The sequence below is a fragment of the Plutella xylostella genome, chromosome 29 (genome assembly GCF_932276165.1).
Source record: "Plutella xylostella chromosome 29, ilPluXylo3.1, whole genome shotgun sequence".
Lineage (NCBI taxonomy): Eukaryota > Metazoa > Arthropoda > Insecta > Lepidoptera > Plutellidae > Plutella > Plutella xylostella.
In genome coordinates, this window is record NC_064009.1 from 6771517 (window position 1) to 6788921 (window position 17405).

Consider the following 17405-nt stretch of genomic DNA (forward strand, 5'->3'; position numbering starts at 1 on the left):
ACGATATATTTCTCCAAATACTAAATGTTGGAGAACTATAAGGCTACAAGGTACGCTTAAAGCAAAGGCACATATATGACCAAATGTAAAATATAATATCACTTTACTTTACCTCTGATAGAATTTCATTAAAAAACCCTGCTTGACTTGGTTAGCAGATTCTAAAAGGACGATTCGAATACCAATTCTGATCTTTTATAAATGTACACAGGTATGTATGTACATACCTAATATGATTTATTGGTCCAATTCTAACAAACACTCCAAATAGCACGCGCGCCCATAATGACTGGGCTTTCTCCTTTCCCACATTTGTATCTCGGCATCGTCCAGTATTATCGGACAGGCGTATTCCGTAGACGGACAGACATCAATGTCGCTCACTTAAGGACCGTAGCAATTAGATGAAGGCAGACACTAACTATCGTGAACCTTGGCTCCCGTGCGCCTGTTGAATATGGACGCAAGGGCCGGTAACGATAAACAAATACGTAATTGGGGTTGGCCGGCTATGTTTGTTTGGTTATGTTCTTGTGTCATACTTGTGTAGGAATGTAGTATTTGAGCAAAGTGTACAAACAAGGCTTTCATCACAATACAAATACAAATGCTTTTAAAATATTAAGGTTTTTATTTATATGTATTATGCTTCATGCAGTAAATCAATTGATCGAAATCAGATTGTAACTTCAGACGTGATAAAACAGGAGGCGTTTTACTAGAAAACTGTCAGTCGGCCTTCTTATCCGAATTCAATCTCGCCCATCCCTATTCATGGCAGACACCAACAAGTGTCAGTGGAGGTCAAGTTCCCAGCGTCTTCTGCTGCCACTCGGATCTAATTAATTAAGTGACATCCATCCTGACCGGTAGATTGATGGACAAGACTGCACTGCTCAACTGTATCGGTTCATCTTTAGCCAATCAGTGCGCGTCGCCAAGACTGTTCGAGCGATCTACTTTGAATTTAGATTATTCTTTTAAAAATTCAAAAGTGGAATCTGCAGTCGTCTAATTAATTAATGGGACAGCGTTATTTTCCCAACGGTGCTGCAGCAAGCCAACACAATACGATCGCCGGTCTAATAATAGCATCGCATAATGAGATGTAAATGAAGAGAGAGAGAAGGAGATAGCCGACGCCGCTCGTGTTATAATAACGCGTAACGACCTACAAGCTGGATTAAGAAGCCTTTTGACTTAAACCTGACCAGCGAATATAGTGAACCTACCTATGCGAATTTGCGCAAACGATACTGTGCCATGGCGGCATAATTATAAGGTTTACTTTAACGCGGTGGTGGCAGCGTCTTGAGAGAGGTGTGTGGTCGGCTTAGCAGCACTATTGTGTGGCTATTTTGAAACTAATTGGCAGAAAGGGTTGAGAATTAACGTCAGGGTCTCGCGTGTTGTACCGGGCTTCGTTTGTGATAATAAGTAGTGGGTGTTTATGTTATTTAGCTCAGGTAATGCGGAGCTTGATCTTTGTCGTAATTTCTGGATTAATTGGCCACACATTAGCTTAATGCTAGCTTCCCACATGTTAAATCCTAATTTCTGGTAATTACTAGATATAATTTGGAATTACAAAGCAACCAAACGGTTCTTTGCTATTCTTGAAGCGATCTCCACATTATTAGTGGCTGATTGAAAGCGGCGAAGTTCGCACGACGTTATTCTCTGGTATAGATCTGGAGATTGCTATCGTTTCGAGATCGATGGACTCCGTAAGGCTTAGCCACAGCGGAGATAGATACATAGCTTGTTGTTCCGACATAATTACAGTGTGTATCGTGATCTGGAGATAAATTCTGTAATGTAACGTACATACGCGTTTGGGGCTGTTTATTGCCAATTTTATTTTGGATTTAATTAATTAAATAATATATTTATTAACTGATGTCAATTACTACTTACATATATGTATATTTATATAAAGAATACTTATTTTAGAATGCATTAACGCCAACTGTAAAGGTACATAAATAATGCAATATGCAACATTATTCAAGCCGATATACCTCCTTGCAAAGGGATCGTGTTAAAATACATTTAGAAATATCAAATAATACAATCTGCCAAATCCCTCTGTGAACGCGCCTTAAAAGAAAACACCCGGCACCCGTACTTATACATACCAGATCTTGGGCGATTCACATCGACCGCGAATGTATTATGCATTCGTGAATACAGCCGCATTAAGGTTGCGCCTGAATCAATTACAGGACGCGGCAGAGAGGCCTCGTTAGAAACGCATCACGCATTTAGAATCGCCGCCGAATGCCTTTTAATCTGCTTTTGGACGTAACCATTGTTGGCGGCGCAGTACGGCTTATCGCGAGCGCCGCGAAACAAAAGACCATCAACTAGGAACGGATATTTTACACTAATAGGATGTTACCATACACCTTTAGGCATACAAAAAGCTCATCTCACCTGTACTCGTCCCCCAATTTAGCTAAATCCTTATGTCAGCAGAATCGTTGAGCCGCAGTCGACAGGGGGTTAATAAAACATGCGGCCGAGTACAGGGGTCAGTCCGGCCGGCTCGCTGTTAGTGGATTAACCCCTTTACGGCACGCAGGGGCGTCGTTGTCGTGTCAATACCTCATGCCATGTGTTCTTCCTGCTTACATTGATAATGAAAAATCATGTCAATTGGATGAAAAACATAATTGGATGTGAATGCAAGATTTATAGGTTAACTTTTAATTTATACTGCCGATTGCCTCAAATAACAGTTAATATTTGGTTGTTCCAGGTACGGTGTCCGGGCCGCAGCCGCAGCCACAGGGTCTGATCGTGGAGACGGGCGCGGGCGCGACCGTGCTGCCGCTGCCGGCCACCACGCTGGAGCAGATCCGGCACATCGCGGCGGCGCCGGGAGCGTCCGTGCTGCGCCTGCCGCCCGCCGCCGCCGAGCCGCCGCCCGGCGCGCGCGAGGCCGACCTCGACCTGTGCTACGTGTGCAAGCACTGCAAGGTGGCGTTCCCCGCGCCCGTGCCGCTGCAGGCGCACCAGGCGCGCGCGTGCTACGCGGGGCGCGACGCGGCGCGCGGCCACGTGCGCGTCGTGCAGCCCGCGCTGGAGTGCCGCGCGTGCCCCGGCCAGCGCTTCCGCTGTGCCGCCGACTACCGCCGCCACGCCGACGCGCACGCGCCGCCCGAGCCGCTGTCCCACCAGATGGAGGACGTGGTGAACCAGATCACGCTGCTGGCGGCGCGCGCGGCGCAGGACCCCGCCGAGCCCTTCCCGCCGCCGCCGCGCTTCCCGCCCGACCTGCCGCTGGCCAGCGCCGGCCACTAGACTACCACGCTATGTATAGTTACTAAACTAGAGCCCCCGCTCTCTCCGTTGTCCGACAACGCAGCAGTTCACTATTAGCTCTTAACGCTTCGTTTCGTTACTGAACGTCGCCGCAGAAGCGGCACTTTCCTAATTATACTTTTAAAGCTTTGTAGTAGTGTAAGTTAGGTTAATTTAGTGGCCGACCGTCGTTGTCCCGTTTTATATGTTAGTGTGAGTGGGCTCGTTCCTAGACGGTCGGCCGGGCCGCCGCGCCGCGCACTGGGAGGCGGCCGGCGGCTCGAGGCCGCGCCAGCCCGCACATCATATCATACGTTAGACCTTATTATATACTGTATCGTCTCGCGGCCCGCGCGGCCGGCGCTACGGCGCACCTACCATCAACTCCCAGGAAAGCAAGTTCCTATCTTTATGGCATATAATATTATCGATATTGATAATTACGATTTAATTATTGTTTAAAGCTATGTAATACATACATATAATCGTTCTAATTTTAGGCATAGATACGTTCTCGTAAGAAGTTCCTGACGCATCATAAATGTATGGAGATATATATAGTGATATACGTACATATATGATTTTTTAAACATGAAGTGGAAGTTAGGTACGTATGTTAGCAGTAGAGCGGTGGTCCCAGCGGCGAGCCGCCCACCCGCTCGGCGCGGCGGTGGCGCTAGCCCCGCGCCCGCCGCCGCCGCGCGACAACCGCGACACACGGCGACACCGCGTAGGCTTATTGGTAAAAGCTAATTATAATATTATTATATCGTAGCAAAACTTTTCCAAAACGAACGAACTCGAAACTCGGGCTGCGCGCCAGCGCTCAGCCTACCTCGCATACAAGTGAGTTTATTTTGGAACTAAGTGTGATTCTTGAATTTTTATTGATATTGTAATGATTAGTAGTGGCATAAGAGAGTGTGAGGCCAGCGCTACATGCCGGCCGCGGCTACATGCCGGCCGCGCAACATGCCAGCCGAGCTACATGCCGGCCGCGCAACATGCCGCCCGCGCCGCGCGCTCACCGCGTGTCGCATGTAGTGGATTCATCACTTTACTGTGTGCGTGGAGTCCCTTATATTTTCGATGGCACAGATCACGTTATTTAACATATTTACATATTTACATTTTATCTAGCGGAGTCTACTACAATATTTTATCTACAAGTGAATCCTACTACAACATTGAGTTTGTTTTTGTGAAGTGCAATGTTTTATGCCGCCGGATGCCGGCGGTGCTTGTTATCCTAGTGCCGGGCGCGCGGCCGTGGGCCTCCCCGTCGCGGGAGATATCACACAGTTACTCCTACCATAGACTAATACGCTAATATAATAAATAATTAGTGTATTAGTCTATGCTCCTACATAGTCTATGTTGCTACACAGCCCACGTTGCGCGTAGCTCGCCGCGCGCCCGCCCCGCGAAGGCGCGCGATACAACATCATTATTTAGTTTACGTTGAAGACGTCTAGTTTATATTAATTGAGGTACATAGCTCCTATCGGATAGTTTGTTGGTCGAATGATGTTATGTTCTTAGCTCCACCGCGGTAGTGAGTGTTGGACGGTTAGCGATCCATTATCTAGGAGATGTTTATTTTGATCAGTTTGTAATCGGGAGTATGTGTAAGTAAGTATAGTAGTGCGGTGTAGCGCCCGGGCTGCCCCGGGCGAGTCATGGTTCCTATGTATATTTCAATATTATCGCATCTAGAGTTTCACTATACTTTCCGAATACAAATTTTAATATTTAAGATTAATTCGGATTTGTCTGTTGTTCCAGCTGCCGTGCTCGCGGGCATGTTGTTTGTTTATTATTGTTTTATATGTTTATATTATTTACTCCTAGTGATTTCTCAGTATACTAATATCAACTTGAAGTGTCGACTATGTTGTTGGTTGATCCTCACAGTTTAGTCGTAGTGGTTTCATAATCAAGTAGGAAATAAAAATGTTTAAGAATAAGTTATAAACACGACACTACTCGTAGCACTCAAACTTTGTCTATCATAGTTCCTAATATTGTATGAGAATACATTATAAAAAATATTAACCCTGCACTAGTGAAATTATACCGTTCCTACTTTTGTAATCTATGAGAATATTATATTTACTTAAACGAACTTTTACTTGTGTTTTAAAAAATCCTAATAAAATTACTAGAAATGTGAAATTTATTATTTAATTTTAACTTAGATTATTAAAACCTACACTATTTTAAGTTATCTTTGTGAACCAATAGCTCCTAATTCGTAATGTTTATTATTACTTACATCTAAATAACCTATGTTATGATAATTTGTTTTACCTCCTACTATGCTAAAGACATTTTATGCAGACCTTTGACATTGAATTTATCATCTATACACTAATCATAAATATAATCAATTAAATAAATACATGTCATGAGTTTTATCTACTGGAATTTAACTGTATAACTTAAGTAATATCACTATGAAAAAAATACATTTTAAAGAATCAAATCTATAAACTTAATAAACAAATGTTAAGAAGGTCTTTATAAAGTGTACTATACTGAGTTTGCTACAGGAAATCTTCCAAAATCAAGATATTCAAACATAATTAATAAAGAATACATAATGGTTATGTATCTTTCAAAAACAATCATACAGGCGTACTTTATTCATCATCGTACTTTGTAATAAAAATATATGATAACTTTACAAAATAATATCTGTGGAGGGATATTCCAGAAGCGAATGCAGTATAGCTTTAGCAGTTCTACTATTTTTGTCAACCCTATATCTTTTCGTAGCACGCTCGTAGCACTGTCGTAGCACGTGCTACGTCGTAGCGCTACGCCGCCCGGTAGCTCGCAACAGATTCGAATACAATGTCAAGTGTAAATGGTAAAAATAAACTCAAAGTTAGTTTATCAGACACTGGAGTTTTATTTATTGTTCCTTATGTAACCTTTTAGCACTATCTTAAACTTTCTTGTACAGAATGTTCTGAGACACATCATAATTGAAAATACAGGTATTCAAAGGCAGTGGATTATCGCCTAAAGTCACATTAATTTTCATTAATAATGATTGAAAACATTGACTATAAAAAGTTACGATATATGTTTAGTAAAGTAGCAAAACATAGGTACTCGGAATCAGTGACGAAGAGTCCATACAACACGATTCCCATCGATTTGATATTTAATATGTGAATTCAGGATGTCATGACAATTAAGTATATTTTTTACACCGCAAAAAAATATTAATTACCCAATACCTACTTAAATAAATGTTCGCCACTGCTCGGTAATGAAACCTTAAATTAGGTAGAAACACAATAATTTATATTGGTAAGTACGTATATTTTAAATTAAAGGAAAGATCGAGTTTAAGAAAGGTAAGTGACTTCATACATATTAAAATTTATTTAAAGAAAATATGATAGGTATTGAACGTAAAATAGAAAATAAAACATCGAAATATAATATATATTCCAGTTTCTGTGTTGTAACAACCATAATATTATTCTCTAAGGAAATAAAAACTCAACATCCATGATATACTACACTCACGGGCAATGAAAAAGTTCCACTCACAAAAAGCCGATAACAAACGACCCCAATTTTTTCAAACAATTAATATAAAATTTGGCCAAAATATTACCATTTTACTTGGTAATATCCTGATGCTCCATTAAATGTACTTTAATGTTGCAGAAGACGTCATTAAGCTAGCCTTTTCCGTTTTGGAGTAAATTTGTGATTATTTCAGTGGAACCTTTTCATTGCCCGTGAGTGTATAAGGTACTAATGGGACATATATAGGGCCTTACCATAAAAAAAATATACATATGCTAAACGCTGTCTGTTAGCTTTCAAAAATCTTATAAAAGTATCAATTTTTTATTTAGACACCCATTAACACAGATAGAATTCAAAATTATAATACGATAATTCAGAACAGAACGATGAAAATTTCAAATGGCATACGTTCAAACATCACTATAGCAAAATGGCAGCTAATGTAGGCACAAGTTAAATGTTTTTATTTTAAAATATTTAGTAAGTAACCAGTTAATTTTCAAGGAAACATCGACTAATAGTTTACCTGCCTTTAAGTATATTTATTTTTAATACAATCGTGATCCAAATTTAATCCATAACAAAAAGCATTTGAATCAAGCAGGATCACAGCAAATGGTTCCTGTAACTAGTTACAAATAGCGCTTTACAGACAGTTTTATCGACTATAAAGAGTACAAACTGTTCCGAAGCGAAGAATCCTCAAGCTTTTACTCACGAATAAAACTAATGAAGCGGAATAATAAAATATATTCATTTGACGCGTAAATACCGAACACGCAAAAATAAACGTACCTTGTGTGATTCAGTCACTCCGGAATGTTTGTCGTCAAAAACGTGGAAAACTAAGTTTGTCTATAAACTGACGAGCGCGACTGCTTCTTCCCTCTTGTACTTGTCACGTCTCTAATCAGACGCTGTTTGAACAAAAAAAAATAACCCTTAGCCTACTCGATAGAAGGAACTGTCACACGGCCGGATGCAAAGGGGATCTCACTAAGTTATTGATTATATCGGAATAAGTCGTTCGCGGGGGTGGCCCCGGACCCCCTAACACCCCTTTCGGTCCAATTCTCCCCCCTCAAGGGGGTAAGGATATATCGGGCGCATTATTTTACATATATGAGACATTGTTGCAGTGAAGAATTTTTCAAGTGTGGGCGTAGGAAGTCGTGATTGTCGAGAAAAGGGGGTAGTTGTATATAAACTGTACACGTAGCTACCTACATGTATTGGATATGTTGTCTGTAGTGCAATATTTTGGTAGAAAGTATTGCAGTGATTTGTTGTATTGAAGTTGTGTTGTTTATTTACGGATTGGCTCGGGAGGAGGTTTCGTCGGTGCCGTGTTCGTGTGGTAAGTACAGTTTATGCATTTACTGACAATTGATCGTTATTTTATGCTGGTTATATTACTTAATTATGACTTGTAAATTATAGAAATATGATAGTACAAACATTTGAAACAATGCGATTGTCGTCCATGAAACCTGAGTTTCAAATACATTACCTAGCTTCATATGGCTTCATATACCTACAGAATGTTGCAAAAGTGGTATACTAAGCCCAAGGGCTGTGGCTATCCAAATTTTTTCTGAGACTTTAAATAGTTCGTGAAAAAAAAATTGCTTCTCCAAAGTTACGTTTTAAGATTTCATAGTAAAACAGTTAGTGACTAACATTTTATTTTTCGACGAATTTCAAAAAGTCGTAGAACATAATTGTTCAGAATGATTCCCACAGTTTATACAGATTAGGCTTAGATCAGTAATCGTTATTTCTCGTAGTTCTATGTACTCAGGGCAACGAAACAAAACAAAAAGGCTCGTAAATAGAACGAAGCCCAGCAAAGGCAGAAGATCGTAGGATAATAAAGAAAATACCATCGAATTAGTATTAGGAGGCGTTGCGCTAACTCCGCTATTTATTACGGGAAAATTGCTTCGGAGGCCCTAAATCGCGAATGTCTCGGCCGCGATGAGGACATATGAGGGGGTGGAGGCCCGGAGGGGGCTGGGGGGGTGTGGGGCAACCCTTCACGCATTCGCGCCAAATCCTTAACGCGCGATTTAAAAAAGAAAACTAACGGGTGTGACGTCTGCGGAAGCGGCGGGGGCGGGGGCGGGGCGGGGCGGGGGCACGATTGAGATGGAAATGCCGATTGTCGGTCGACCGATAGACGCAGTTCCAGCCGATAATAACTCGCTTATAACGACAGGGAGGGAATTTTAATGTACCACCATTTTGGCGCAATGCTCAAATTTTACGACCGCCGAGTCATTATGAGGGAAATTATTGGCGCTCTGATTGCTTTAGCTGTGATAAATATTCTCAAGTCGGCAATAAGGTGGAACTAATTCGGAGTTAGATTGAAATGGAGCTTACGCAGCGCTCCCCCGCGCCTCCGCTCCAACTTAAATCATAATTCCAGTAGACGCCGCTGCGGTTTCAGCTTTACATTCATTTAATTAGTTCCATTACATTTCCCTACCGTCTCGGAGGGCTCTCCTGAGTTTCAGCATAATTCGCTACTGTATCATCTTTAAACTTGCTTAATTTTTTTAGAGAAACGCCACGGAAAGATATATTACTATTCAACTTACTTAAAACTGGAAGTCCATCAAAAGTTCTGAACAAAGCTTAAAAGTTAAAAGAAAATATCCTCTCAGGTAAAGTTGGCGCTGAATAGACTAAGTTTTTCCTCCGACTTCGCTCGTCTTACGTGATTAATGAGGAACACTTGTTTATTCTTCGTCTTGAATAAAGATTAGGTACATCAAAAGATCGAGGTGACGTATCAAAGTTTGTTTTATTAGTTTAAAGATAAAAGCTGGTGGAATTGGAGAGCTTTTTAATGATATGGAAACAAGGTTTGGTTTTAGATCGGCACTCAAGGTATTATGGAGTTCGCAGCAGTTTTCGGACGGCGTTTTATGTAAGTACTGATAAACTACCTTAGAGTTTCAACTTTGTACCGTTATTTCTTATTAAAAGCGATAAGAGTAGGTATGAGCCCTGGTTGACGTTTTTTATAAATTTAACATATACTATTTCTTCAGTATCACTTTATTAACAAGCATAAGCCTAAAAACCGGCCAAGTGCGAGTCGGGCTCGCGCACAAAGGGTTCCGTAGTTAAATCAACCTATCTCAAAAACTATAAGAGATACTTTGATCAAACCAAAAATCGTTGAAAGAGTTAATTAGCATGCATCACCTCTATTTTTTTTAGAATTTTATACCCCGTAGTTATAAAAATAGAGGGGGGGGGACATACTTTTTACGACTTTGAGAGCTGATATCTCAAAAACCGTTCACTTTAAGAAAAATGTTTTTTAGAAAACTTTATATCATTTTAAAAGACCTTTCCATTGATACCCCACACGGGTATGTACATCGAAAAAAAAATTTCATCCCTCAGTTACATGTATGGGGGGCCCCACCCCCAATTCTTTTTTTTACTATTTAGTGTCATATTTTTGTAGCGGTTCATACAACACATATTCCCATCAAATTTCATCACTTTAGTACTTATAGTTTCCGAGTAAATCGGCTGTGACAGACGGACAGACGGACAGACGGACAGACGGACATGACGAAACTATAAGGGTTCCGTTTTTGCCATTTTGGCTACGGAACCCTAAAAACTACTTGTAGCTGATGTTAATGTATTAATAGGTTTCATATAACATTATGGTCGTAATCTATTGCTGAATCCTTCTAAAAAGCCTGTTACTATGTAGTTACAAATAAATATATACTTTATAAACATTACTTATTAACATGCAACACGATTTATAAAAACACAAACTTCCTTGAATAGAAACTCACAGAACTGTAAACAACTGTACCTAATAGCGCCCATACAGTCGCCGGCCGTAACCCCACTAGCCACGTCCAATAGGGTTGTGCATTTGTGCCGGTACAAATTGCTCGTCCGCTGTTTATCTGCGAGCACGATGTAGCCTGGAGCCCCCTGTACCGGTGGGGTTACTCTATACTCTGGCTAAAAACGAACAAGAGCTATCGTGCTATCGGCACGGTTAATACAACGAGATACTCACGTAGCACCACTCCGAAACTTAATTTTTGTCTAAGAGAGTGACCCCACCGGTATTTGTCTTCAACCCTTCTGTCGGTCGCCAGTTGACTTCTCGACGTTTGGGAATCGCTGATAGTCCGGTTTTCGGCCGATGTTTCTTTGGATTGGGGTGATTTTGTTTTATTGTTGCGCGTTTTGCTCGGTTTCTGTCATTAAATGTGTTGTCTGTATGTAGGTGTGTATCGTGTTTTATTAATTTAGTTTTAAAATAAAATACTCTTTATTTATACCATAACAGAAAATAATAAATTACATATGCTCACGACTGTGATACCCATGGAGTTTTCAGAAGTGACTCGCAAGCGAGCCATCCGCTTTTCGTTATAGGTACATTTGTACTCATGTGAAAGGTCGCGCGCCGTATCGCCGTGAACTTCTCTATCATAAATAAAGAAATACCTACTAGATGTAAATATAATCAAGAAAAAAGGTTTCCGAGGTATCTGTAAGCTCGCAAAGGTCAAATGCAAAAAGGTGTCAAGAAAACCTCCCAGTACCGCCGCCAACAAGCTAACTGCATAATTTAGACAGTCATTTGAGTCTAGCGCCGAGCCAGCCAAATGCCAGAGTTCTCTCCGCGACCCCAAATGATATTTACACTATTCAACTTCACCACCAAATAGTTTTCGGCGGCGAAAAAAAGGAGTTTGCATCATAAAAATTCAATGATTTAACCGGTCGGCCGATAGGTCGCTCAACAAATCCGACCCATTCGAGATGCTGTGGAACAATCGGGCGCTATCGGCCACCAGTCGTAGAATCTAAATGGCCCTTCTATGGATTTATGGCCATAATTCCGTGTGCAAAAGAAAACGGCGAGGTGTTATCGAGGCCGTATTGACACTTTAATGCTATTGTTTGATTTAGAGAGCTCATTACGGGCGCGGGAAGAATGCACCTCGTGAGTTCGCGCTGCCAGCCAGCTCTTCTAACTGCTTTAATATCAATACATTAAGACTTTGTAATATTATGATTTTGTACTTTGATAAACCATATTTTGTAACTCTGTATAACACAGTATATAGATTGAACACGAGCAGTCTTTGATTAGAAACTCATCCCAAAGCTATTACTCGAGGTGTCATAGCCATTTGTATCGATTTTATAGATTCGATGAGCGGCCCCGTCCTTACCCTTTGCAGAGATCGGGAGATACCCTCGCAAACAGCTCTCGGCGGAGTCGGCGTCCCGCGCGTGCTGGCCCGGCCCGTAATAACAACAGGGAATTTTACGCTCCAGGACAATGCAGTATAAAATTATCTGTTAGATCCAATAATCGCACGGAACAGCCTGGACTTAATGCCGGCCAATCATTAGCTACGAGGGATAACGGAGTGGTCGGGCGGCGGCCATTAGCGTCTCGGCGGCTTCGCGAGATGCCCCGTGACCAAACGTCAATGCGAGATTACGTTTTACGCGTATGTTTCTTACATTTGGGTAGTCGAAGATGCAGCCCGCGGCGACCGCCGACGACTCCAGCCGCAGACAAAGGAATGACTTCATCGAAACTATGAGTCGTTTCGTGTGGTGTTAAAATAAAATGCGGCTGCAGTTATTTCAAGACGCGTACTCGGAATTAGTGTTTCAGAATTTCTCCGTTCTGCAACATTGTACAGTGAGAGATCAACTGTATTGATTTGCGGCTGCAATTCCCAGCTCGAGACGAGTAAAGCGAGTCTTGAGTGCTCGTGCAATACAGTTAATATCGGGTTTGGGTCATTGGGTGTGCATTAAGTGCGTGCAGTTATAAATACTCGTAATTATTTTATCGGGATCGATTAAAGAGCAGAGGACGGCGAGGCTGCACTATCATTAGCGCGGAAAGCGATCGGTGCTTATTTACGCTCTCGGCCGACGTGTTGGTTTACGGCGCAACCCCCGAAGGAGATGCATTCCGCCATTCCACCGCTCACGAACTCACGACTGCACAACAATAATTACCCGTGGGTGTACGCCATTATGCTTCGCGAGTGATTATTATCAATCGTTGGAGGCTAGCGAACGGTCGCCGCTTAGAACCAGATGTAATGGGACCAAATTATCGTAATGCTATAACGAGAGATGCAAAGCAGATATTATTCGATAATTAAGCGAGATAAATCAAAATCTCGCAAGTGTAAGTCTGGTGTCTTTGTCTGTCGGATCAGCTATCCATATGTCTGTCTTTGTCAGGTGGCCGGCGGGCATGCGACGTCGCTGCGTGCGCGCGGTATTGTTCGCCGCCGCCGCCGCCGCCGCCGCCGCCGCCGGCCAGCCATACTTCACCCCTCTCTACCAGGATGTTGCTAATTTTCTATCACAACAGCACTCCACCAACTTTATAGACCTTTAAATTTTGAAATTGAGGTGTAAGTGAATTGTGTTTATTGCTTCAGCTCTATAATCTGTCTGTTACTTATGCAACGGTCGTGTATCGATGCTATTGTTTCAAAAAAGTCGATCGAGATAGCGGAGACTGCAAGTCACTGCGGAAGGAGTCTTTGAACTTTGTCGTGTGCCGTGGGCCGTGTATACTTAGTAGAGTTGTTATCTGTGGCGGATTAGTTATGGCAGTACCGAATTGTCTGAAACCCCTTTAGGAGTTGGTAAATTATTCGCTGCGAGACTCACGCGCCGCTCATTTGCCGAGGACGGTAATGTGTTCCGTCATCGAGATTAACTCTCTCTAATGGACACGGGCCCTTAAGCTAGCGCCCACCGACAGCTAGCTCACTAGCAAGGAGTCCTGGGCCAAGGATCGCATCAATTAGGTACTCAAAGATGATCGCGTTTAGGCGATAAGTCTGTCTTTGTGTACATATTTTATATCATTTTACTCTTCTGTAACTATACCTACTCACTGTCAATGAGAAAGCTCCAATGATAATTGCTCGTGATTATTTGTAAATATTTTCCACACACTTTCAAAGTTATTCGTAGGGATAGTGCATAGACGCAATACATTTTAAAACGTTGATTTTTTACGACACTAATGAAAACACTAATAAAATCACATTGCTGTACAGCAACATCTATATATAGCTTGGCATATTATCAGACATTGTTGTAGCGGTATCATAGCTGGTGCAGGAACCACAACTTTGATTTATTTGTACGGCGTCACTATTACAATTGCACCTAATTGAGTTTGTCCGCATTTAGTAAAGTGGATAATTTAGTTTTAAAGCTGTTTGCCGGCATTGTGTTTTGTTAAATATCACAAGATTGTCTGCTAGGAAAGCGGTTATTTTTATTTATATATAATACTTTATTTTATATAGTACGTTAATGGTCGTGTCGTTATTTTAAGAGTGTTTAGTTTTTTGTTCTGTCCAGATAGAGTTCATAGTTAATAGATATTTCAACTAGAAGGTTAACGATTTTCCTTATAGAGAACATCGCGAGACAGTGCATCGTGCAGCCAATTGATATAATTACGTAGTTGGTATATATTTTTAAGTAGCTAATAGATGTTAACAATGGAAAAAGTTTGTCAGACAGATCAAAAATGAGATAGCCGTAGATTGGTTTGGGTATTTCATATAGGTAACTTGATCCAAACAAACAAACAAAAACAAACCAAACAAACAATCCTAATCCTAACTATATATAATAATATTATAAATGTGAAAGTAACTGTGTCTGTCTGTCTGTCTGTTACTCTTTCACGCCAAAACTACTGAACGGATTTGAATGAAATTTGGTATACAGATGGTCTAGACCCTGAGAAAGAACATAGGCTATTTTAACTTTTTATCCCGGAATTCCCGCGGGAAAACTTTTTAAGGCGAAGTGAAGCTTGCGGGAACAGCTAGTTAAACATATATATACCTAAATCAATAATTTCAAAATAAAAGAAGGAAGGTATGTAGCAAGTTTCAAACATTTCCAACTTAAGTCATTTCCCCTGAAGCATCGATTTCCTCTCAATAAGCTCTCAATTTCTGCCCTTCGTACAGCGTTCAGAGGTCCGATGATTAGCGCCGAGCGTATAGTTTAGTACTTAGACGGAGAATACGGTTTAATTGTTGCTTGCGAGAGTGATCGATCTGTGAGGGCATGCATCTGGTGGCTTGTTCCTGACACACCGTATTTTCAATGATATTATATTTCAGATATTAATTATATTTATACGAAAAATATGATGATATGAAAAATATACCTAGGTATTTTTAACCGACTTCAAAAAAAGGAGGAGGTTCTCAATTCGTCGGGATATAATATAAGCTATACACCCTAGTCGGATTAAAACTAACAAAAAATATTTTTTTGTAAAATTTTGTAATCGTGGTGGTGTAACAGATAAGGTCTCGGCTCTAATTCTTGAGAGCGTAGTTCAAATCCTGCCATGTACCAAATGATTCTTTAGAAATAAGAAATTCAAGTACAATAATTTTACCACGCACTCTAATGCGAAGGAAAATATAGTGAGGAAACTTGCAAATGTGTGTTGTACTCATATTTGATTATGCATATTTTTTACTCATATATAAATTGCTTTGTAATTAGCTAGATGGGTTCTGTACTTATGTGGATCACACGGCCTTTGTCTTTATAATTTTATTGCATAATTATCACTTATCTGCACTTTATTTATTAGGTTCTGTTAGGATTTTGGAGCTGATACACACAGTGTTTGTGAAATCCGAAGACCTAAGACTCGCTTACTACAGATTTAAAAAAAACCTATCAAGGATGGGACAGATCAACGTTTTTCATTCAAATAATATGTACGCTAGTTTAAGATTATTGTACACATCTTCTGAAAACAAATATTTAAATTAAAGGGCACCAGTTGGGAAGCGGGCGACCTGCGCGGGCGCAGCGTCGCGGTGGAGCGCCGCGGGCGACTCTCAGTCTCACGTGCAAAATGACAATAGGGCTGTGCACGTAATGTACAAATACACAAGCCAATATGCGCGTATTATAAAAATAAAACTTTTTTTTTACTTTTCATGTAAGAAATGCAATATGGTTTTGTATTTTCTTTAAACAAAAGAATTTTCTTTTCTCCAACAAGGAATTTTATGGATATCCAGCTTATTAAAATTGTAGCATTTAAATTATGAATTAAGTACCAAAAAAAATATTAGATCATTGCGAACTTACTATTGAAAACAAATGTAAAATACAAAGCTCGTGAGTAAAACCTATAATTCAATATATAACTAAATGTTTTTATCAATTTCTAATTAATAATTTATTGTGACCTATTTGGTTTCATGTCTACTAGGCAAAAACCAAAACAATTTTGTGCGGAATAGGTACATGGATAGGCATGTAGTAGGTTATATTCATAAAACTTCATCATTATGAGAAGAAATTGTGGAAAATGCGAATATTCTTCAAACACTTGAGAATAAGAAGTTTTCCGGTTTCCATCGAATGGAGAGTTGTTGAAAACATCTTTTAAAGGGTTCTTAGAACGAGATCCCATTTCAGTCTCGTCTTCTACTTGTAGCAATTGTTTACGAAATTATATAGAAATGTTCGAGGTTAATAAAATAATTTGTAGTAATGTTACATGAACTGACGATTCCCGAAACACGTTAACATAATATTATTCACAAAAGGAACCAAATATGAAATAACTCTTTATTACGGAACCTTAAAATAAAAAGATCCAGCGCTTTGCCAATGTTTATAACTTACTTAGCGTTAATAATATTTTCCGAGACGGGCTAAAGAAAAATGTATTTTAATTTTATACGAGCTAGAATATGGCGAAACAATTTTCATAACTTGTTAAAGATACAAAAGAAATTATGAACCCATTATCTTATTTGTACCATGTTATTTCATTTTCAGCCAGCGCCGCCAGCCCTGCATTGGAAAGCATAACAAAGCAAAAATTGCTAAGATAATGAACCATAATGCAAAGCGTGATATAAAGTTTATAATACTTTATATCGGCCCCGGGCTGGATTAACTTGTTACTTAGACCGTTGCATCCCCTTCTAGTGCTATCCAACACATGCGGAGAACCAGAGCATATTAGTTTTATCTACGATTCTCAACTGTAAGATAAGAGAAGCAGAAGCTAAATGGACGGATCAATTTGGCGCCGATAGTACCGAAACGCCCTTTGAAGTTTAGATGAATCAGTTAGTAACATAAGAACATATATACGTATATATTAGACTACGAGTAACAGTTGAACTTAATAAAACCCGATGAAAACTTTTGAAAGCTTCAATAATGAAACCGAAAGCATAAGGATCACTCTTTAACAAAATCCAGTGCTAACAACGTTCCTAAACGTCGAAATATTCATAAATATCTCTTAACGTGTTTTAACCCGAAATCACTGTAAATTATTATTGGAAGTTTACATTATTAAAATAATGAAAATGATCGCTCGAGGCCCCCGTGCGTGCCCGCGTGGCCGGCGCAGCGCAGCGACCACTTGAGGCGATTAAAAATAAACAGTAATTGGGCCGACGATTCACGCACGTTGGCTCATTAAA

General features: G+C 40.3%; 1 protein-coding gene across 1 annotated transcript; it reads left to right on the plus strand.

The window, feature by feature from the left end:
* The first annotated feature begins 201 nt into the window (after positions 1 to 201).
* On the plus strand, positions 202 to 6209 carry LOC105398709. The gene is made up of 2 exons (XM_048631769.1): positions 202 to 211; positions 2762 to 6209. The coding sequence occupies exons 1-2, from the start codon at positions 202 to 204 to the stop codon at positions 3304 to 3306; spliced, it is 555 nt and encodes a 184-aa protein (XP_048487726.1). The 3' UTR covers positions 3307 to 6209.
* Positions 6210 to 17405: the final 11196 nt, after the last annotated feature.